This window comes from Panthera tigris, chromosome A1 (assembly GCF_018350195.1).
Source record: "Panthera tigris isolate Pti1 chromosome A1, P.tigris_Pti1_mat1.1, whole genome shotgun sequence".
Lineage (NCBI taxonomy): Eukaryota > Metazoa > Chordata > Mammalia > Carnivora > Felidae > Panthera > Panthera tigris.
The window spans coordinates 66,387,199-66,410,176 of NC_056660.1; the positions used below are offsets into that span (position 1 = coordinate 66,387,199).

At 44.2% G+C, this 22,978-nt stretch overlaps 1 protein-coding gene across 14 annotated transcripts in view; it reads right to left on the reverse strand.

Moving 5' to 3' along the window:
- Positions 1-22,978, reverse strand: part of ABCC4 (ATP binding cassette subfamily C member 4) — a 286,538-nt gene that overhangs the window by 125,804 nt on the left and 137,756 nt on the right. For 13 of the 14 annotated variants that reach the window (XM_042979281.1, XM_042979303.1, XM_042979308.1 and 10 more), the window contains 8 exons: positions 22,372-22,466; positions 22,044-22,130; positions 16,935-17,031; positions 13,525-13,734; positions 11,539-11,679; positions 10,883-10,920; positions 10,399-10,493; positions 8,440-8,586 (listed from right to left, as the gene is read on the reverse strand). In XM_042979281.1, the coding sequence (XP_042835215.1) occupies positions 8,440-8,586; positions 10,399-10,493; positions 10,883-10,920; positions 11,539-11,679; positions 13,525-13,734; positions 16,935-17,031; positions 22,044-22,130; positions 22,372-22,466 (910 nt within the window). The remainder of the gene's footprint in view (positions 1-8,439; positions 8,587-10,398; positions 10,494-10,882; positions 10,921-11,538; positions 11,680-13,524; positions 13,735-16,934; positions 17,032-22,043; positions 22,131-22,371; positions 22,467-22,978) is intronic. The other variant, XM_042979262.1, reaches the window with a different exon arrangement.

The window sequence follows — 22,978 nt, forward strand, 5'->3', positions numbered from 1 at the left end:
TTTTTGTCCTAGTGCTTGGGGACCACAACTTACAACCAGGAGAGGACCAGTAAAAATGCCTGAGGAGTGAAAAGGCCTCCCTCTTTTCACCTGTGAAACCTGAGGCCAGAAGTGAAGGGACCGTCCTAGCTACTCCAAAGCTACATGGCAGCAGAACAAGGTCTTTGCCACATCTCAACCTACATCTCAACTCCCCACTCAGTAACAGTTTAAAATGTCCACTGATGTTTTAAAATAAATGAATTCGCGGGTGTCTGGGTAGCTCAGTCGGTTAAGCATCCGACTTCAGCTCAGGTCATGATCTCACAGTTCATCAGTTTGAGCCCTACACTGGGCTCTGTGCACTGACAGTGCAGGGCCTGCTTGGGATTCTCTCTCTCTCCACTCCCCCTCCCTCCCCTCCCCACTTGAGCTCTCTCTCTCTAAATAAAAAAAATAAACACTAAGTAAATAAAATGAATTATTTTTCTTTACCTCTTAAGAATATGTAGTTTATAAGGTAAAATTATCAAGTACCAAATATTTAACCCATGTAAGTTCTAACATTTTTCTTCAATGCACAACTAAACCCCAAGGAAATGCACTGGGTATTTGACGGTTTCCTTTCCCTGACTGGTAAGTAACAGAAACTGGAACTTTGTAGAGCGTAGCTCCATGAACCACAGCTTCCAAAGAACCAATGTATATGGTTTCTTCTTCATGCCATCACATACCAGAAACAAAGACTACCATAAATAATCTATTGCAAACTCTACTTTGGAAAATAAATAGGGAAGGGTTCAATTTAACGTGAACACTGAGCGCAAAGACAAAAAGGCTCTAATTCTATTTCAACACTCTCAAGTTGCATTGTTCTTAAAGGGCGTGGCACAGAGAGATGCAAATACACTCCTGAAACCATCCCCTCTTCTATCCAGCCAACAACTACTAATCAGCTACAAAGTGTCCCATCCTGGCTTCAGAGGCTTTTGCAATAACAACAGATATGCTCCATGAGGTCTGAGAGCCCAAGGCTAAGAGAAGAGACAGGGAGTCAACACATAATTACCTAAATTATAATTTAACCACAATTGGGACAAGTACTATAGAGATGTGGTTTAAAACATAACCAAATTTTAAACTTATATGAACGAAAATGTCACAGGCTCAATATTGTAAACATCTGGGTTTTTTTTTTTTTCCATTTTCTTCATGTCAAAATAAATAACAATGTTTAAAATAAGGGGGTTAGGGAAGAAATGATAACAGAAGATGAAGATGAAAATCAAAGTTCACACCACGGCATCGTTAAGAGAGCTCCAAAATCAAATGGTTGAGGGGAAACAACTAACCGTTTAGCAAAACCATAGGGGATTTCAACCCAGCAAATTTCTATCTACTCCCACCCCATGTCAGAAGACTATGCTTTCTATATGCTTATCAATATTTAGTTGTGTGAAATCTGACCCAGAAATACTATTCCAGTTTGAAATGGTTGTACAAAAGCAATAAACTGTCTCATAAAGATACTTTGATGCATTTTCTGACTGTCACAAAGAGCTACAAAGTTGAAGTAATTATCTGTGTGTGATGGGGGGGGGGGCCTTTAAATAACAGTAATCTGAATTACTGTAAATCACACACCCCATAAGGTAATGCCAAATTACTGGGCACACTTACACCCGACAGTGGGACACACTAGTGAAGTCCTCAGTACCAAAGACTGCCTAGCTCCAAGTTGGCTAAGGTTGAGACAACAAATATGAAATCAATAAAAACCAAGAGTTTGGGGGTATTAACATCATAGCCACAAATATTAGAGTGAAGTGGAGAACTTACATATTAGGATACATATATCATTTAATATGTACTCTATTAGGAAATGAAAGAACACAAGTAAAATGTCGTACTTAGAAATTCCTGAGATATTACATGACTACCACTGTGAACAAGGCACAAGCTTCCCGAATCTTATCTTATTAACATTTTATTGGACAACCACAAACAGTGCTTTCTCGGTTACTAAGTTGTCAGTATTTCCATGTAGGATTATTACAGAGAAAAACCAGGAATAAGAGTAATCAGAACATTCTAGTAGATTAAAAATGTATACCAAAATGGTGCAATATTTACCAGCTCTGGACAAGAGCTATAATAATCACCCTTATAGAGATTACTGACAAAATAACAATAGTAATCAAATATATGTAACTATGTAACTATTTAAACTCGTAACAAAGGCTTTTATGATACTATTAGCAGTAAATGAGCAACTCCCATAAAATATGACTTAATATCACCATGATAAGAGTTTAAGTACATATAACCATTGTTATGTGAAAAAACATTATTTTTAATGTGTGACAACCTGACAGGATTTAATTACCACACCTATTTCAAACTATTAGCTGCTTCATTCAAACCTGAAAAAACAATATTTATATGTAGCTATTGAGAATCACTATGATTGATGCAATCTTTTGTGTTATTCCCTTTATAGTCACTTGCATTTGTTATTATTAACAAGGAAAAAAGAAAGGGGAAATGTGTGTTTCTGTTTTGCAACAAAGCTTTTTCTGATGATGACTAACTTCTTCCTTTGAACACAAAAAGCCTCTTTAACCAATGTACATATAAATATGTTCTCTACAATGTGCACCAAGCAAGGAAAGGGAAAAAAAAAAAAAAAACAAAAACACAAGACTGTAGGACTTAAGCCAGAATTAAAAGCAACCTAAGCAAGATGAATACATGAAAGCTGTCAGGATGGATGTTATTCTTACTCCCAATTTCTTACAGCTCATCTGCTCTCAAGAAAGAAAAACCATAGTTTCTTTTAACCATATCCACACAACAGATCTCACTTGAAAGGAAACACAGCCAGTGATTTGGCATGAATGGGCACATTCCCAATTTTCCAGCATCACTCCTGAATATTTATGTCGGTGACGAATGAGGACACCGGTAAAATATTTTAACACGAAGTCTTGCCTTGTAAATCGTCTCGATGCTGTGTCAAAACAACACCTACCATAAATCAGAAGTTTTAGGACCAGTGTTTCCTGTTCTAACATGCTACCTGCTCAGCAGAATCACTTGTGTGGACAGGCACAGATGAGTCTGTGCTAAGCAGAGCCACCTCCCCTCCTAACTTACAGAGCTGTAATTTCACAGGCCTATTATCGTCGAGGTAATTTTGACGGTGCTGAAATATTATACTTGTTAAAAATATGCATTTAGCACTAACTCCAGTGGTCATTTGAACTGGATAAACAGAGAGATATCCCTACAATTATCTTTCTTCTCTACTGATGACTCTTTTTTCTAGCAGGGCAGCAGTACTGTGACAACTGATTTTATAAACAGTACAGCAAGTTTTTCTGACAGTCCAAAAAGCTCACCGTGGTGCTTTCAGTTCACTTTTTACTTCTCCACAAGTTATTTATGAACAACGTGTAAGGGATGCTGAGGAGTCCCTTTCAAGGTTGAAGAAACAAAACAATAGTTCAAACCTCTCCCAGCCTCCTGCTTCACAACCCTCAGCTCCTTACTCACGCATATCCCAATTCAGGAGTTTAGATGTGCGAAGTCATCTACGTGTGGGCAAATTAGAAATCCTAACCCTTTGGGGTGCCTGGGTGGCTCAGTCGGTTAGGCAGCCGACTTCAGCTCAGGTCATTATCTCGCGCTCTGTGGGTTCGAGCCCTGCGTGGGGCTCTGCGCTGACCAGCTCGGCACCTGAAGTCTGCTTCCGATTCTGTGTCTCCCTCTCTCTCTGCCTCTCCCCTGCTTGCCCTCTGTCTCTTTCTCAAATAATAAACATTAAGGGGAAAAAAAGAAAAGAAATCCTATCCCTTTGAGCAATTCCAGATTTTTGATTGGGGGGTACACAAATATGTCTCTCAGTTCCATACGTTAATGAGCACAAGAAACTTCCATCGGAAAAAAATAAAATTGACAAAAGAAGAGGTTAGTCCATTTGCTTTTCTCCTTTTATAGTACTCTGGCCCTAACTTAATCTGTAAGGAAAAAATAACGATATGCATTTGTACTTATCTTATACCGGATGCCTAAATAAGTGAACACACACACACCACTGCAGGATAACCAGTCACGTGAGGTGAACACAAAGGCCACAACCCAATATTAACTTTGCACTTTCCTGAGAGAATAAACAAACACCAGTATCTCCTGACAACGGTGGCCCACTTTCTTAAAGCCGAATTAACACACTGAAAGCAAATAAACAAATTATTTATGTGGAATCCATTACAGTTCATTCAGCCAAGTGTTAGGTCACTGTTATTAGGCATGAAGAAACAGAACAACTATCCACTCATCTTGTTTCCAAAGTGAAGGGTAAAATTCTAGATAACCTCTACCCATTGCTCGCGTGGAAGGGAACTGAAGAAACTGCCTGGTCATATTTTCCCCTAAACTCATGTTTGACTCCGGTCATACAGGCGGCCATATTCTGCCCACAGGGATTAAAATATATCCAGTTGAGATGTCAGCGGCTACCCATTCCAAGTACTATTCCAGTTTAGAAATCCACATAACCTTGTGTGAAACGCCAGATATTCTGGGACAACACTGTGAATAATTCTTTAATAAAGAGTCTAATGTCTCAAACATAATAAACTACAGCAATGATTTAAAATTCTGCACCAATACTATAAAACACAAGACTCGAGCTATAAAAAATGGAATTTCTAAGCTTTAAATTAAAAAAAAAAAAAAATAGGTTTTTGCAATAAGGTGCCCTTACAGTATATCCCTGAAATAATATAGATCATGCTGCCCTCTTGTGCCAGACGTAAAAAATAAAACAAATTCAGGAGAACATGGTTTATGCTGAATATAGACATAATCTTCTAATTTCTGAATTGCTTCTCTGTATTCCCTGCGCATTAAGATCTGATAGAACAGAAAGGACAGAAGACAAATGTTGATCATGGAAGAGGTAGGTGTGGCCCTCAGTACAGGAACACACACAGACCACATCTAAACAGGCACTACTCAACTCAAGTTGTCGCAATCAGAATGTGCGGGAAATGCCGGGGCAGCTGAAAACGTGCAGCCCTTTAACAGACACACAATTCGGTCACCAAAATACACTGAGAAGGGAAGGATAAAAATAAAGGAAGGCAAAAAGAGGAAAAGAAAAGTAGCTTTTTGCCCTTCTAAGACAACACACTTAGCTGACTGAAATTTTACCCAGTTTAAGACTGATTGGGTTATGAAAAAAATCAGTGGGTAAAACAGTACTGCATTATATAAGCAAGTAAGTTAACTCCGTGCAACCATACATGGGTTCAAAATGAAGAGAAACTTAGTCGTGAAGCTTGGAAAGATGGCGCCTTCTTAAAAACCAGAGCTCTGGAGTGCTTCAAGAGCAGCCAGAGAGACTTAGCCAGCAAGAAGGAACATGCACTGTCCGGGTTCACCTTGTCCTTCTCCCTAAATCCAAGTCAGAGAACCTGGGACTTTTGGGCCAGGGCAAGGGGCAGCCAATGTTTCAGGACCCTTCACTGAAGGCCTGGTTCTCTGCACAAGGTCAAAGATCTCCCACTGATCAACAAAATGGGAGAAGCAGGAAAAGGGAATCAGCCCATCTGGGGTGGAAACACCCATGAACAAATGTAAAAAGAGACTTCCACAATCCGGATTGGGTTCACTGGGAATATTCCAGCACAAGCGGGAACTGAAGGTGGCTATGGAAGGGAACCCTGGCAGACATCTGCAAATCCAAGCCAGGCTATAGTGTGTGCAGATGCCGTCGCCACCCCAGGCCTCACTTGCAGGAGACTACACCCTTCCCCTCCTTCCCATCCCGTCTTTTCCAAACTCCAAGATGCTGTCAGGACCACGAACTCTTAGGAAACTTACTGACATCTCCCTGAGAAGGTGCTCTGGATAACAAAGTACTGAGAAGAGAATGATATGCTTCCTGGATTCTCCATGCTGCTCGGAGGGCACTCTGTAACTCGGAGTGGGATCACTGGGCACAGATGTTTAACGTAAAAATCAAGTCTGCCTAGGGGTGCCTGGCTCACTCAGTTGGTTGAATGTCTGCCTCTTGGTCTCGGCTCAGGTCATGATCTCACGGTTCAGGAGTTTGAGCCTTGTGTTGGGCTCTGAGCTGACAGTGTGAGCCTGCTTGGGATTTTCTCTCCCCCTCTCTGTTTCTCTGCCCCTCACCTCCCTCCCTCCCTCCCTCCCTCCCTCCCTCTCTCTCTCTCTCAATAAACTTTTAAAAAAATGAAGTATGCCTACCCTTCTACTATAGAGGGGAATTGCTTTTTTAATATTATAGAACCATTAAAATATATATACGATCCATGATGTTCCCTATGAAGCACAGCTTTGGTGTGTTCTTCCCATTGGTTTAAAAACTATAAAAATGATATCCAAATGGAAATTTAAAATCTACCACTTAAAATACTTTTCTAATTAAAAAAAAATTTTTTTTTTAATCTATCACTAAAAACAGTAAATAATTCATGCCCTCTGAACATTCTGGACAAACTGGGCCTATCTTTGGAGTGCTTATTTGGGTTTCTATTTTCTTGAAGGAAAAGAAGCCCTGTTAACAGATCCAGGAGGGGGAGAGCAAGATAAACACTAGTGTGTGGCTCTAAGGTTAGCGACCTTGAAGATTTAGACTCAGTCCCAAATCCTTGAATAATAAATAAATCAGCATGTGGAGAAGCCTACAGGTCTTGAACAGGAAGAACCTGGTTAACTGTGGCCATGAGCATTCAGAGGCTGTGATAACAGAAACGCAGTCCCACTTAATGCTCTCAACTTTATGACCACAGTTTTCAAATTAACTGGCAAAGTGCGGCAACTTCCCGGCCGTCAGATGTGTGCGCCCTCCAGTCTCCTGACCGCGGCTGTAACAAGACTACAGATGAGTCGGGCCTCTGCAGATCACCGTTCCTGTGCTCTGTACCCGGCCTGCGCTAAACAAACGTGCTGAATAAACAGCGCAAAATGCTTTCCTGAACAGTCTTATTTAACCCTCATGACAGCCTTGTGAAGCAGGAAAGGCAGCTGGCATTTCCATTTCACAGGTGAGGAAGTTCCAAGATGCCACGCGTCACTGTGGCCAAGAGTCATTAGGTGCTGACCACGGGCCAAGCACTGCTCTAGGCTGTGTGAATGTACCGATCTGCTTTACTCCCACACTGTCTGGATAAGGTACCAAGAGTATCCCCATTTTACAGCTAAGAATGCTGAGGCACAGAGAAATTAAGTAACTAGCACCTGAGTACTCACAGAACCATAACCAGCTACTGTGATCAGCTAGCACAGGTGTGAGCCCAGGCAGCCGGATCCACAGTCCACACTTCTAACCACGACAACATCCCGCTTTGAGAGTCACCTGCCCAGCGGTATGTACACCTGTGGCCTGGGTCACACGGCTAGTTAACAGCCAGGCCAAGCCTACTCCTGTGCTCTCTCCAGCCTCCCTCCCTGCCTGGATGGGTCCCCTCAATCCTCTCCTGCGTCAACCAAGCCTCCCTGGGCCTGAACCGTGGGAGCACGTGTTGATGAACAAACTCTTCCTGGGGACCCAGGTCAGGAGGCCACCCCCAGCAGCAAGACATGTCAAAGACCTCAGGGTGGGGCATCAACCACTCAGACACCCTCCAGGTGTGCTCACGTTGAGGAACTTATGTGCGACGTGCCACAAAGCCTCCAATTATGGAAACAAAAGTCCACTTTAAAGCTAGAGTGAGGAGCTTCTATCGAAGAGGATGTGTACACTTCAATCTTGGGTTTTAATTAATTTTTCATGATAATTTTAGGTACACCTTCAAGTCCAGGATGACCTAGTTTAATGCCACATGATGCAGTCAATGTTCTGGCAACTGGTCAACAACATTTAAACGCGCCTGCATCCAACGAAGGGTGTTTCATATGCCCCACAACAAACAGATTCCTAAACCTGTTTATTTTCCACACGCACGTAAATCGGAATAGAAGCTTGCACGCACCTGGGGTGCCTAGGTGGCTCAGTCAGTTAAGCGTCTGACTTCAGCTCAGATCATGATCTCCAGATTCAAGAGTTCGAGCCCCACATCGGGCTCTGTGCTGACAGCTCAGAGCCTGGAGCCTGCTTCAGATTCTGTGTCTCCCTCGCTCTCTGCCCCTCCCCCACTAGCACTCAGTCTCCCTCTCTCTCTCTCTCTCTCTCTCTCTCTCTCCCAAAAACAAACAAACATTTAAAAAAACTAAAAAAAAAAAAAGAAAGAAAGAAAGAAGCTCATATGCACCCCACATTCAGATTTTGTCGGGTAGTAGAAAACTGTCAGTGAAGCTTTTTGTGGACAATGAATCAACACACACAGCGATTTCTTCCAAGTGTCTCCTCCATTCTCAATGCTGAAAAGTGATCAGACACAAACGGTGTCAACGAGGCAGATTTACAAAGAAACCTGGTGTCTGACTTACCTATTGGGTTTCTGTCAAAGAACAACACTGGAGCTCTCAAAATGGACTCAAACATTTTGTTGTGCAAAGCTTGTGAGGAATTAACAAGGACGTAGAATACCAACAGAGATCTCGCTATGCCAAAAAGCACAGTAGCCACAGTTAAACCTGAAATAAAGAAACATCACTCAGAGCACAACATCCCCACCTTTTCTTTGGCGAAGCCACAGCATGGCAGGCAGTTGATGAAATTCTCTGTCATAAGACATGTGGCTTCTGTAAGAGTGCAATGCATTTGCAAGATACTTTTATAAAGAAGTATATCATTTACTTTTCTCTCATTAAATAAAAACTGTATGCAAAAGAAAATCAGGTGTAAATGATAATTTCATACTAGGCTTTCCTGATTCAATTACAAGTTCTATTAAAACCAAAGAAAAAGAGATAATTACAAAAACTCGTTGATCTTCCCTTCTCCACATTTCAAGTTTTGCTACCCTATTTACACATCTCATAATCTAAAACTTCCGGTATGCTCTCACACCAGCATGTGAATTAACAGGGAACAAGGGAAATGACATGCCATTTCCTTGTAGAAAATGCCCAGGTGGCTTTAAAGAATATGAAAATACCATATTAAGTTGCAAGTAGAAAATCTCTCAACGGAAGTGCAAGAAAATACAAATTATACATTAGCATGAAATAACCTCGGTGAGCAACTAATCTCCAACACCAAGCATTTTATACAAACACAAAGCCTTTTTAAATGAACACAACTGATTTAAATTATAGCTTTTTGTCAATGGCATAAATGAGTACCTATGATGGGCATAAAAATCAACATCATTTTCCTATCATCTCCTGAACTCCCCATGCTAAAGAGAGTTGGGAGATAACTTCTGTGAGTAATACTCCATCAAGTCCATTTTTACCGCTCACATGACACATCACTGTTGTCTCCACTCTGAAAGCTGCTCAGAGTCCTAACTGCCATCCAGAGGCGTTTTCCTGAGGCCCCCATCCTGCCTGGCTGTGCAGCAGAACGGCTCCTCCCTCCCCCTCCCTGCCACCGGGCCTCTCACGGCCCACCCGTGTGGAAGGGAAACAGCTCATGTATTCAGGGTTCTTTAGCAAGTGATCAACGAAATAAATAACCACATTTCAGTGAGTAGGTTTTCACAAAGATCACTCGCTCTATCTTTGCGGAAAGCTTGTATGAGCGTTTCCGGCGAGAATATTTAAAATTTCAGATGAGGATTTCCTTTAAAAAGTATGTAATGCCACATATATTCTAAGCACTCTTGTGAAAGCAGAGTGCTGTGTTAATATTAGTCTGGCAAGCCAAATGTTAAATTAATCACACAGTTGGGGACGCGATAACATTGTGATCTCAAGGTAAGAGAGAGAAGGAATCCTAATTCCCAGACACTGGATTTTTCCCTGCTCAGCTTCTCTCTTAAGTCATTAGTGAAGCCCAGGAGATGAGCAGTACGGGGAAGGGAGCTTTGCATACCTGTGAGGGAATAATGCTTTTATGTGGGGGAACCTCGCTGCCAGAGGATTTCATCCAAGTTCAATAAAAGCCAGGGTTTATTCAGACAGAATTGGAACAATCCGAACCACAGGGTGGGGATCCGTTTCTAATCCCCTTGCCCATCCAAATAATGATATAAGATTTAGCTAAAGCAACCTATTAGAATAGACAATAGCCACATATTTCCAGTGGCTGATTTTCTGAATGCTCAATCCTGGTTTAACTTCCAAAATCCAGTACAGAGCAAATTAAGAGTCTTCATTCAACCTCTTTCTTCTGGTAGATTTTAAAAATAATTATTCTAATTAATTCACAGAGTAAATGCGACTCAGACTCTTAATCTGTTAAGACATTACTGAATTACTCCTGGAAGCCCTAGTTACTCACACAGGCTCATTGTAAGCACCTCAGACTCCCGGATAATAAACCGAATGATTAAACTTTACCTGAATAAATTCCTAAGTACCAGTGAAGATCGAGCTTCTCAGTGACATTTTCTTTTCCATTTACCGTGACATTCAGGGCACTTTGTTCATTTGCCCTGTGAAAAAGGGGGAAAAAAAATATTAAGCTATTGACAGAATTTAGATGAATACAAAAAGAAAAAAATTAACCTCAATTTGGGAGACATGTTTTATGCTGGAAAGGATTCCAAGCATGCAGGGCCCCATGTACATCCTCTTTATACAAATTCAACTTGCATCGTGACACTTTCAGTTCTCAGAACTGTCTGTGTATAGACACTGAGGGTCAGATGTGGGAAGAGACCGTGGGAGGGTCACACTCCACCAGCAAGAACTTCAATGTCTCTTTTGCTCTAGGGAAACTAAGGGAGGATTAGGACAGGAGGCCCAACAAACCCGACTCTGTGGGAAAGAGAGGCTGCCTGCCAATTTGGGGGCACCTCATATCAGACCGGAAACAACTCACCAATAGGAGAGCCACCAGTCCTGGAGAACGTAGGCAACCTAGCACGAAGAAATAAACATAAATATCAAGCACCGCCTAGCACCTCAACTCTCTCACTCCCCCAAAAGGAATGTTGAAAGGCTCTGGAAATCAGACACGATTCTTTCAGCTCAGGTCTGAGCCAAACCCCACATCCCAGATAACAACACCTCAAGTAAGTGCATGTTACATTTTAAAATCTTTGAAAGAGGGGCGCCTGGGTGGATCACTCAGTTAAGCGTCCGACTTTGGCTCAGGTCATGATCTCATGGCTTGTAGGTTCAAGCCCTGCATCGGGCTCTGTGCTGACAGCTCTGAGCCTGGGGCCTGCTTCAGATTCTGTGTCTCCCTCTCTCTCTCTGCCCATCACCCACTCATGCTCGGTCTCTCTCCCTCTCAAAAATAAACATTAAAAAAAAAAATTAAATCTTTGAAAGACATCCTTCTTCTTCTAGAAGCTCTCTAAGAGCACACACAACACAGTAAACATCAAGTTATTTTGTTCCCCAAGATAGCATGCTTCAATGCAAATCCAAGTGGACTGAGTGATACGGTAACAGTGGCGTAAATATATACAGTAGAGTCACACTGTAAACATCAAGCTGAGGCCACAAGACAAAATGAATGTCCTTACTTACCTGAGCAGCGATGTTTAGTAGAATAAGGAAAATGATGATGACCCAGTGAGCACCGGCTGTGAGGTAACTCTTGTAGGCCTTAAGACCAACTTTTCCTTCTGAACGCCTCTCCTCTGACACTGTAACCTGTAGATTCTCAGTCTGGCAAGGGGAAAAAAGCAGCGAGAGACGAACCTTTACACCATACTCCCAAAACTTTGAAAGGTCAATGGTGTGCTCCGCTGGCAAAGCCATGAGAAAACAGACACATCTTACACGCCGAGAGTGCAAAATAGTACATGTCCTGCAGAGAAGGGTATAGAAGTATCTAGATGAACCACATATGCGTTCACCCTTGGGCCCAGCCATCCCACTTCTAGGAATCTATCAGCAAAAAGGAAACACTGTTTGTACGAGGTTACTCACTACTGCGTGATTTTGTTTGAAGCAGAACATAACCATTTCCAGCACGTGTACAACATAACCAATTCAAGTATAAATGCAGAAGCTTATTCCACGGTAATATAGAAAATGATATGGAGCTATCTCTGTAGATTATTTGTGCCACTAAATAATGGGAACATAAAACATAGTAGGAGCTCAAAATATTATCCAAATACAGTAAACGGAGTCCAAACAACAAGAGGGAGAGTTTGGACAGCAACGGATAACACGTGGTCTGAATTTTTTTGGTTCCTGAATTTCAAAGAGTGATTCTTCAGTCTGGAATGTGAGGGACTAATCCAAACCCTTACCAGAATCATCCAGGCCCCTAGATTTGGACTGTGAGAGTTTGGACATTGAGGACTACCTGTGCATATTTTTAAGGGAGATCTAGTATATTTCTGCACTTCTATCCGGAGAACTGAGAATGCATTGTAGATTCACATAAGCCAAAGATGTCCTTGGCTGCAAATGTCCATCGATGGATGAATGGATAAAGAAGATGTGGTATACATATACAATGGAATATTACTCGGCAATCAAAAAGAATGAAATCTTCCCACTTGCAACTACGTGGATCAAACTAGAGGATATTATACTAAGTGAAATTAGTGAGTCAGGGAAAGACAAAAACCATGACTTCACTCATATGACGACATTAAGAGACAAAACAGATGAACATAAGGGAAGGGAAACAAAACTAATACAAAAACAGGGAGGGGGACAAAACAGAAGAGACTCATAAATATGGAGAACAAACTGAGGGTTACTGGAGGGGTTGTGGGAGGGGGATGGGCTAAATGGGTAAGGGGCACTAAAGAGTCTACTCCTGAAATCATTGCTGCACTATATGCTAACTAATTTGGATGTAAAGTTAAAAAAATAAATAAAATTAAAAATTAAAATAAATAAAATGTAAAAAAAAAAAAAAAAAAAAGATGTCCTTGGCTGTATGCTGGCCTCTATGGTTTCAAAGATGGATACCATGTGGTTCTTGAACTTGTGTAAGAAAGGAAGATGGGAGCTAACTCTAAAGTGTCTGCTATGTGCCAGACCCTTCACACATGCTACTTCTGGCCTCTCACCAACCATCGGACAATGGGGCAAAATAATACAAAAGGTCACATGCAGCAGCAGAACATTCCACCACATAGGAAAAGTAGCTGACTTAACATGGACCACAGCAGGACTCAGTTGGAGGAGACTTCAAATCAAATGTCTGGATGCAAAAGGGTAGCCTGGGGCCTCCAGAGCAAGGAAGATTTACCTATGGTAAATTCAAGAGCCCTACCAGCAGCATGAGCCACCGACCCCCAGGAATTTATAGCAGTCCACCGACTACTGAGCCCCGCAAGCTCCTCCTCCGTCCAACACCCAAAGGAGAACCCTAATCAGGCTTGCTCCCTTCATTCTACATTAATTCTACCCATTACATGCAACAAGGCCTTGGAACCTCAGAATCTACTCTGGGACAAATGAAGGTGTCAGAGACAGAGCGGACTCAAGATGCATGAGGACACAAGAGAAGACACAACCAGGCCGTGCTGCAAGAGGAGAACTCACATTCTGGCCCTCTGGACGGCCATCTTTCAGTGAGGGCCTGGAAGACTGCTGAGACCAAAGAGAAGACTCCGAGAAGCTCCGATTCTTCAGAGCGGGAGATCCTGGAGCTGGACTCTGGTCAGCCTCCTCATTTTCCTTCTTTAAAAGAGAACCGAAATCCACCCCAGATTTCAGAAACTCAGTGTAAGTCCCCTTCTGCACCATTTTGCCCTAAAATAAAAATAAAAGAATTTGATGGTTCATTTACATTTGATAACATTAAACTAATGCTAATCAAAAATACTTAACTGGTCTCACATTAGAATTTTCGTAAGAAAATTATCTTTAGGTCTGGAATTCTGGTTGACACATCTCATTCAATTCAACTGGACACAGAATGGAGCATTCCGTTCTCAGTCAAATCCTATGGTAGGTGCTGGGGGTCATATAAGAAATGTGTAACTCGGGGTGCCTGCGTGGCTCAGTCGGTTAAGCATCAGACTCTTGATGTCGGCCCAGGTCATGATCTCACAGTCTGTGCACAATCAAGCCTGCATCTGGCTCCACTCTATGAGCACAGAGCCTGCTTGGGATTCTCTCTCTCCTTCTCTCTCTGCCACTCCCCCACTCACACACACACACACAGACACACACACACACACACTCTCTCTGTCTCTCTCTCCCTCTCAAAATTAAGTAAATAAACTTTAACAACAGAAAAAAAAAGCGTAACTACCACAGGCATTTAAAGCAGCAAAAAGATCAAAATAACACCAGCATTCTTCACAGAGCTATAACAAACAATCCTAAAATTTATATAGGACAGCGGTGCCTAGGTGGCTCAGTTGGTTAAGCATCCGACTTTGGCTCAGGTCACGATCTCACAGTTCACAGGTTCGAGCTCCACATCAGGCTCTGTGCTGACAGCTGGGAACCTGGAGCTTGCTTCGGATTCTGTGTCTCCCTCTCTCTGCCCCTCCACCACTCACGCTCTGTCTCTCAAAAATAAACAACTCAGGGGCGCCTGGGTGGCTCAGTCGGTTAAGCGTCCGACTTCAGCTCAGGTCACGATCTCACTGTCTGAGTTCAAGCCCCGCGTCGGGCTCTGTGCTGACTGCTCAGAGCCTGGAGCCTGTTTCGGATTCTGTGTCTCCCTCTCTCTCTGACCCTCCCCCGTTCATGCTCTGTCTCTCTCTGTCTCAAAAATAAATAAACGTTAAAAAAAAAAAAAATTTTTTTTTAAATAAATAAATAAAAATAAACAACTCACCCAGCGGAGCTCACTGGTAGACAAACGGTTTGCTCTGACAGTAGTAAAGTTGGGAGTAATGTCCTCAGAAAAAAACAGTAAGGGGACCCCGAAACATCCAGACTCTGGCTAAATAGGCTATTGGTTCTATATTCATAACCCCGCCAACGCTGGGGTTTTACCTGACTCCATCATCCCCTCTACACATGAAACTAAATGTTTTCCAGTTCGGGGAATCGGCGCGTCCTATTCCCAGGGGACTGCAGGAGTCGACACAGGTAACTGCTCCCAAGAGGCAGACACTCTGCACTCTCATCATCTTTCTTAGGGCAGAATTTCATCTGATGTCGTGAGGATCTGAGCGAGGGCCAGCTGGAGCAGACCAGGGTTCATGACCGAGGTGCTGAGGCTCAGAGGTAAACAAGCCAAGGAGTGAAACATCAAACAACTACTAAGCCTGGAAAATTCTCAGTAACCTCCACCCTGGGACCCATGCTAGCTCTTGGGGGTTGAATGATGGCTCCACCAGAAAGACACATTCAAGGCCCAAACACGATACCTACGAATGTGACCTAATTTTGAAATAGGATCTTTGTAGATGTGATCAAGCTGAAGTCATGCTGGAGTAGGATGGACCCCAAATCCAGTATGACCGACGTCCTTCTAAGAGGAAAGACTCAGACGCGGTGAACACCATGTGACAAGAGAGGCAGAGACCACGGTGTTGCAGTGGCAAGCCGAGAACACCAAGGACAGCTGGCTAACACCAGTGGCTGGAAGAGGTGATGAAGGATTCCCCACAAGAGCCTTCACAAGAGCATGGCCCTGCCAGCACCTTGATTTTGGACTGGTAGGCTCCAGAAGGGTGATGATGACAGACTTCTGTTACTTAATCCATGCCGTATGTGGTAATTTGTTATGGCAGCTCCAGAAACTGATACGCTAATCTGAGCCCATGATTCCGTCTTCTGAACTTTACTGAGACTTCTAATTGCTTCTGCTGTTGCCCCTCCAGCAAACATCGAGAGGTCTTTTAAAAATTATTTTAACCTTTATTCATTTTTGAGAGACAGAGAGAAAGAGTGCAAGCACGTGTGGGACAGAGAGAGAGGGAGACACAGAATCCGAAGCAGGCTCCAGGCTCTGAGCAGTCAGCACAGAACCTGATGCAAAGCTTGAACTCACAAACCGTGAGATCATGACCCGAGCCGAAGTCAGACACTTAGCCGACTGAGCCACCCAGGTGCCCCAAGAGGGATCTTTTAAAACCATGCATCAGACCACATCACCCCTCTGCTCTGATCTATCCAATGGCTTCCAACCCACTTCCGGGCCAGCCGCCCACTGCTCTGAGCCCACCTCCCTCACACTCTCTCGCCCACAGTGCCTCAGACACACGGGTCTTCCAGACATTCTTACAACATGCCAGGTCAGTTCCTTCCTTAGGACCCCACCGCTGGACCCGCTGCCTCAACCCCCCCTCCCCCAGGTGACTGCACGGCCAGCACCTTCATGTCACTTAGGTCCCCTGAGGCACCAGCTCCCTGGGGAGGCTGTCATGGTATGTGCCGCCCCCTGCCCCACACGTTACCCCTATCCCCACAAGAATGGAAGCCCCACGATGGCAGGGACTTTTACTTATCACCGCCCCGGCTCTCACACGTATGGGGCACACATAGAACCCCATGCCAGGAGACTAGCAACTGGCTACACGCAGGACTGCATGTCTCGACCAGGGGCGCTCAGCTTTCCAACCACGCTTCTGTCACTAATGGAAGATGCTCTTTGGCTAAACTGCAGAAGACAAATAGAAACGAGTATGTCTCAGTCTCCCTAATTTTCAAATAATACACTTTGATTTACGTGGAAGAAGAGGAAAACAAAAGTTCTAAATAAAACAGCATCACTATCCCAAGCAATTTTACTAGAACAGTTATAATTTAGAACTCTGAGGCACCAATTTTATATATTTAGGGTAATATGGCCTAGAGCGGAACAGTTCCATTTCTATATGTCTGGATTCATGCCTAAAAGCAGGAATACCAGCTCTGGGCAGGACAGGGTACAAAACAAAGGAAGGAGAGGGAGTTTGGCACAAACCTGAGAAGAGACCTGCTGGGAGGTCTCACCTTCAACACACCTGAGTGCTAGCAAGTCCCACAGATGTCTAGAAATTACTTACATCTTTCAATATCAGAATCTGACTTGCAGCTTTTAGGTATTGCAACTGATGAGTCACTAAGACTGTGATCTTCTCGTGCAAGGTTTGACAAATACACCTATAAATATAAAAGGTACAGTAAGCAAAAACCACGTTAATGGGGGTGCTCCAAATTGAAAAACACACATTTTCAAAACACATAGAGACAAAGACAACACACTAGTCAAAGATTTGTAGTTTAAAAACCAATATAAATACAGATACAAATCAAATACAAATGTAAATCACTGGGAACCTAACGAGGTCCTCGAATTTATCCACCAACTTGAGTCTAGTTCTGCTAAGAAATTCCAAAAAGCAGTCCAGTGAAGGAGACGCCAAGAGCTAACTAACATTTTTCCCCCCTAAAACTCAGCTTAACAATTATTTATGTATTTCATGGTGAAAAAACAATTGAGCAATAGTGAGATTCCAAAACCGGACTGAATGAAAATACTAGTGTTTCACCCCTATGTATGACTGGGTGAAGGAGGGATCTAAGTTATACAAAAATGTACATTTTTCTTAGTTTGCTAGGTAATTGATTTATGATGTAATATTAACCAAAAAAAAAATCTTAAATTCTCAGTAACCTTCTTCCCAAAGTGCATTTTCTAGACACTTTCTAGACACACTTCCTAAATACTATTAGAAAACAAAGACTGGCATGTCCTCAATTAGTGTTTACAATATCCCCACAGTCCCATCCAGAACACTAAACCATCTTTCAGTCGGACTGAAAACCTTCTGAATATGAATACAAAAGAAGAGAATCCAAGGGGCCGAAATCATAGTGGAAATCATTCAACAGCTCAAAGGACACACCAGTCCTCTTAGCCAAGAGCCCCATCAGCACTCAAGTAGGTTTTTTACAGTAACTCCTCAAAGTGCCCCTCGTTTTAAATGCACACCCCTAGGAACTGCACTCCAGCCTGCACCCCACCATGGTCCACAACCTGTCCAGGTCAGCACATAGCCTGAGACGGGGCCATCTGACCAGAGGCAGGGCCCTAGGCATATGCTCTGGGTGACAGAGCCCCTTGCACAGCAAATCTCAGGAACGTGGGCCCCAACTCAACCTGCTGAGGTAGGTCAGATCAAGAGTTCTGCAGGCACCCAGACTGCAGTTCAAATCCCTCTTACTAGCCTGGAGATGTCAGATGAGCTAACGGACCTCTCTCTGAACCTCAGTTCCTTCATCTCAAAATAAGGCCGATGACAACCCATAGGTATGTTCTAAGAACACTAATCCACTCAGTCAATGTTAGGTCCATTCTCCACCTTCCCTAACCCACAAGTGGCCCTTTGGTTTGGACTCAGGACAGAAAAGTCCTCAGGGGACACTTCTGAGACTGGACCTGAGATCAGAAGCAAGACCCCAGGATGTAGGTATATATACTATTATTCCATTCTTTACATCCAGGAGGATTAATGTTTCCCCTTTGAAAGGTCTTGGTGTGGCTTTTATTCCTAAGTTTCCTGAGCGAGTAAACCCCTCTTCAGGCTTAGCGTGTTTAAGGGAACTGTTACTTCTTAATTCAAAATTCCCTGCTGGCAATCCCTGAAGACGGATGTTAACCACCACATCTAATGGGTTGCTGCGTCCAAGATGGGCCAATGCAAAACTTTTAAAATGTTTTCTTCCTAACATTCCACCAAACACGAGGAAATATAAAGAATTACAATGATGTTATCAGGTGATGGCTCTAAATTTTTCTAAATTATGTTTTTTAATCAAAATCTCTAGGAAAATACTCTACTTGCCAAATTTTTAACAGTAAAAATTTCCAAGCCATGCCATTAAAAAAAAAAAAATGAAGGATCAGTAACAAGTTATTTAACCTTTATCCTGTGTAAGGGCTGTGTTAAGAGGGCACATGTACTGTGGTAGAGAGGATACAAATAAGACAGTCACTACCCTCATTCATTCAATCGACAGACCTCTGTTGAGGTACAACGCACTCTAAGTGCCAAGGACATCTACAGGTCAAGAAAACGGACAACACTGTGAAGAGGCAGGCACATTAAATAAATACAGAAAGTGCACTCTTGGGTCGTGATGTATGCTAGAAGGAAAAAGCAAGGTGAGGGCTGCAATCTTGGATGTAGGGGACACACGGACCATGAGCATATCTGGGGGAAACATTCCTGGAAGAAGGTACAGCAGGTGCAGCGGCTCTGGGAGAGAAACCTGCTGCACAAAGGTGCCTTCGTGCATTCACAGTGAGTCAGGGGTAGGGGGGACTCATCAGTGCTCAAGTACAGCCCACTGAGGGCTCTGGGAAGATGAAAGGGCACAGGCCACCCCCTGGAGAAACGGGAGGGAAAGGTGGCAGCGGCATCTTCTTTGTCCTGGCGCACTGGACCCCAGGCTCCCGGACAGAAGGAACAGGATCTGTACAGACAGGCAGATAGGAAGAAGGGACACAGCTCATTCAGGGCACTGCACGAGAGCCAGCGTGGCCGGAGTAGGGAGTTTGCGTGAGGAAGTGCTGGAAATGCAAATGGGTCAGACTGCAAAGAATCTTTTTCGGCACTTGAGGATGCTGAGCTGCGCCCTGAGCATGAAGGGGGTCCGTGGAGGCCTGAGGCGGCAAAGGTGAACAGAGTAGGCAGTAGTGGGGCAGATCCAGTTAGGACAGACTCGAACTGATTACGCAGAAGTGAGGGTCTAGGGATATGGGGCTCTCTAAAATAAGACAGGATCCACTGCTCCAAGAGGTTACATGCGCTTCTGTTCACCCGAGGGCCTCCAACCTTCCACATGTGATAGAATCCACGTCGATGTTTACAGCATATAGTTGTAAGACTCGCAAACCTTAATAACCTTGGATATATATTCACGACCGAAGTAAACTGCTAATGGCAAGTAGAAGTGTAACTCATTCACTTTTAATACAAAACACTTCACATCTCTGAGCTTCAACACAACCGCCATCTTTCATAGTATATTGTTCAGTCCAATTTTCTAGCTCGTTGAGAACATTCTCCAGCTGCTGCTGAGTGATTTCCTAAATTGCATTCGTGCTCCCTGCCCTAAGTTTCCCCAAAGAACGTGGTTCTGATTAGCAAACAACAATTTTAACAAGCTTGCTTCTATCAAGTGTATATCCAAAGCCATTAAACCCGAAAGGTGCGAGAGGACTTTATAAATACCTCCTGGGTTCAAAGAAGAACCTGGGAGAGTTTCTGTGATAAGCACACTGATACCTGGCAATTAGAAGGTCATCTTCTCCCCTCCCAAGTGACACAAACTCAATGGCCAGCGGAAACTGTTCTTACAGCGATAGAGAGCTTGTGCGCAATACCCGCTCCCCACCCAGGTTGGGGAGACACATCTGTGAGCCCGGGGGTGGGGGGGCACTGGGGACAGGGAGGCTGGGCTACTCCTGATGCCACCGAGGGAGGGGGTTGGAATCTCTGTCACCGAACTCACTAACAAGCCACAAGGCACTTCCCTAAGGGAAAATTCATCCAGTGGTGATCAGGAAGGGATGGGCAAGGAGGTCGGATCAAAGAGCTGGAGGCCATGTCAGGTATCAGCTGCTCGGCTCTCTGCATTCTGAAAAATTCAATGCTGCCATGCTTCTTTTTTTCTTTAATTACAGTAAAATAAATAGAAGATCTACGATTTTAACCATCTTTAAGCATAGAGCTCAGCAGCATTACGGACACTCACACCGTTGTGCAACCATCACCACCACCCATCTCCAGAACTTGTCATCATCCCAAAACGAAACACTTGGTACATACACGCTCTAGGGGAGAAATGACAGGAACCCACACTCAGGGGACACGGAGTCCCAGCTCCTCGTATCCAGAACCCAGAGCTGCCTCACACTGCTCTCTCTGCTAGAATCTCTTTACTTTGCTACTTGGGACTTGTTGTAAATGAACTGTGTCCTCCCCAAAATTCACACGTTGATGCCTTAAGCCCCCAATACTTTAGAATTTGGTGACAGGGCCTTCAAGGGGTAATTAAGTGAAAATGAGGCCTTGATGACGGGTCCTTATCCAATCTGACTGGTGTCCTTAGAAGAGATTAGGACATAAGGAGAAAGACACCGTGGGTGCACGTGCACAGAGGAGGGGCCGTGTGAGGACACAGCAAGGCGGCGGCCATCAGCCAGCCACGGAGAGAGGTCTCAGGAGAAACGAAGGGGCCAACACCCTGGTCTGGACTTTCAACATCATTTGCAAGAACCTCTACCTCCGTGCACACATTAGGGCTTCAGGAAATGCACTTGAAAGTGCTCACCGGCTTTAATAACAGTAAGCTAACTGTGGGGTAGATCTGGATGCCGTTTTAGCAAGAGTGAGCTCATGATGCTTCTGCATACGCCAGTCTACACTCAGTCCACAGGAAGCATCAGTCACGTATGTTAGCTTCCAGTACTTACATCAGTGGTTTCACGACTGAGCAAGAGCCAATGAAAACCAATTCCCGAAACACAAAGTGAGAGCCAGGAGATAAGCTAGATTCTGGGTATCTAGTTTCAAATTCAAGTTACCCCTACATGTGGGGGCCCTTACCTATTAATTTTAAGAATCCATGAAGCAACACTCAATTATTGAAACCATCCTGTGATACGGGATAAGTCATTCTTAAACTATTCTAGACTTTACCAAGTACTTCCTAACCTACGGGATAATTAGCACAAACCAGCAAACTGCACTTCTAAATGTGCCATCAACAAAAATGATGAAGGAAAAGAACCTGGCAGCCAAGCACCACGTTACCGAGTCCCATTCTTCAATTCAGAAAACCATCCAGCATCCTCCTTACTCCACCAACAACGTCTTGTTTATCACCTACAAGTAGCAAGGGGAAATCTGCCATCTATTTCTTAACCCCCTAAAGCCTGTTCTCCACTCACCGCCCCGCCCCCGACGCAGTAAGCACCGTCTGCATCTTCCCCCTTGTTCCCCGAAAATGTCTCTAAAACGGATCGTCTGTGGAGGGAAGGGAGGAGAAAGACGGCCGCCAGAGCAGAAGCAGCGGAGTCTACCGAGGCATCCAGGCTTTCCCGAGCCCTCTTCCCCAAACCCCACGCGGTTCTTAGCAGAAGTGACCGGAGCAGGCAAACTCACAGTTCAAACAAGTGCTTGCCCACTTCCGCATCCACGGCGCTGAGAGGATCGTCCAGGAGGTAGACGTCAGCGTCCTGGTACACTGCTCTAGAAACATAAGGCGCCGTCAGCGGGGAGAACGCCCCACACCCCCACCTCTCCGAGGCCTGACGGCGTTCAGCAACAACTCGGGTCGCGTTCATGCCGAGAGCCGCCGTAATAATGAGAGATTCGTGCTTCCCACGGCGCCCTCCCCCCCCCCTCAATGCAGCTGCAGGTGGTCTCGGGTGAGGCGCCCCTGGGAGCCACACACAGCACAGGCGCGGGAGGGCAACCAAACCGCGATTACCTCGCGAGGTTGACCCGGGCCTTCTGCCCCCCGCTCAGTGTGGCTCCCCGATCGCCTATCACGGTCAGATCTCCGTCCTCCAAAAGCTGCAAATCCTGCATGGAGACACAAAGAAGAAAACGATGTAAAATATATCCTCCTGTCGTCCTAGACTTGCAGCACCGGGTCTTCATACTCGTATGGGATCAACTACAATAGATGATATTTCAAAGAGACAGAATTGTAACCCTGAACCTTTCCAACAAACTCAGGGCTTTTTGTTTTCATTCGGCAGCTTTTCCCCACAGTATTTATGCATTTCACCATTTTAACAGATGTTTTATTGAACATCGACTGTATGTCTGGCATTGTTCTGGGCACAATGAATTTGGTTGTAGGAAGACAGTCCCTTGAGTTTCCGTGGAGGGAGACTGACACTATGAAAAATTAGCATGAGTGCAAGTCCTAAGAAGAAAAACGAAGGCGGCTCAGGGGGAGAGGGGCAGGGGAAGTGCATCGTACATGGGGGTCAGGAAGGTCTCTGATCAGAGGGGCTTTCACAGATAGATAAGTGCACCTGCAGAAACTGAAAAGCATTCCATGTGCAGGAACAAGCAAGCGCAAAGGC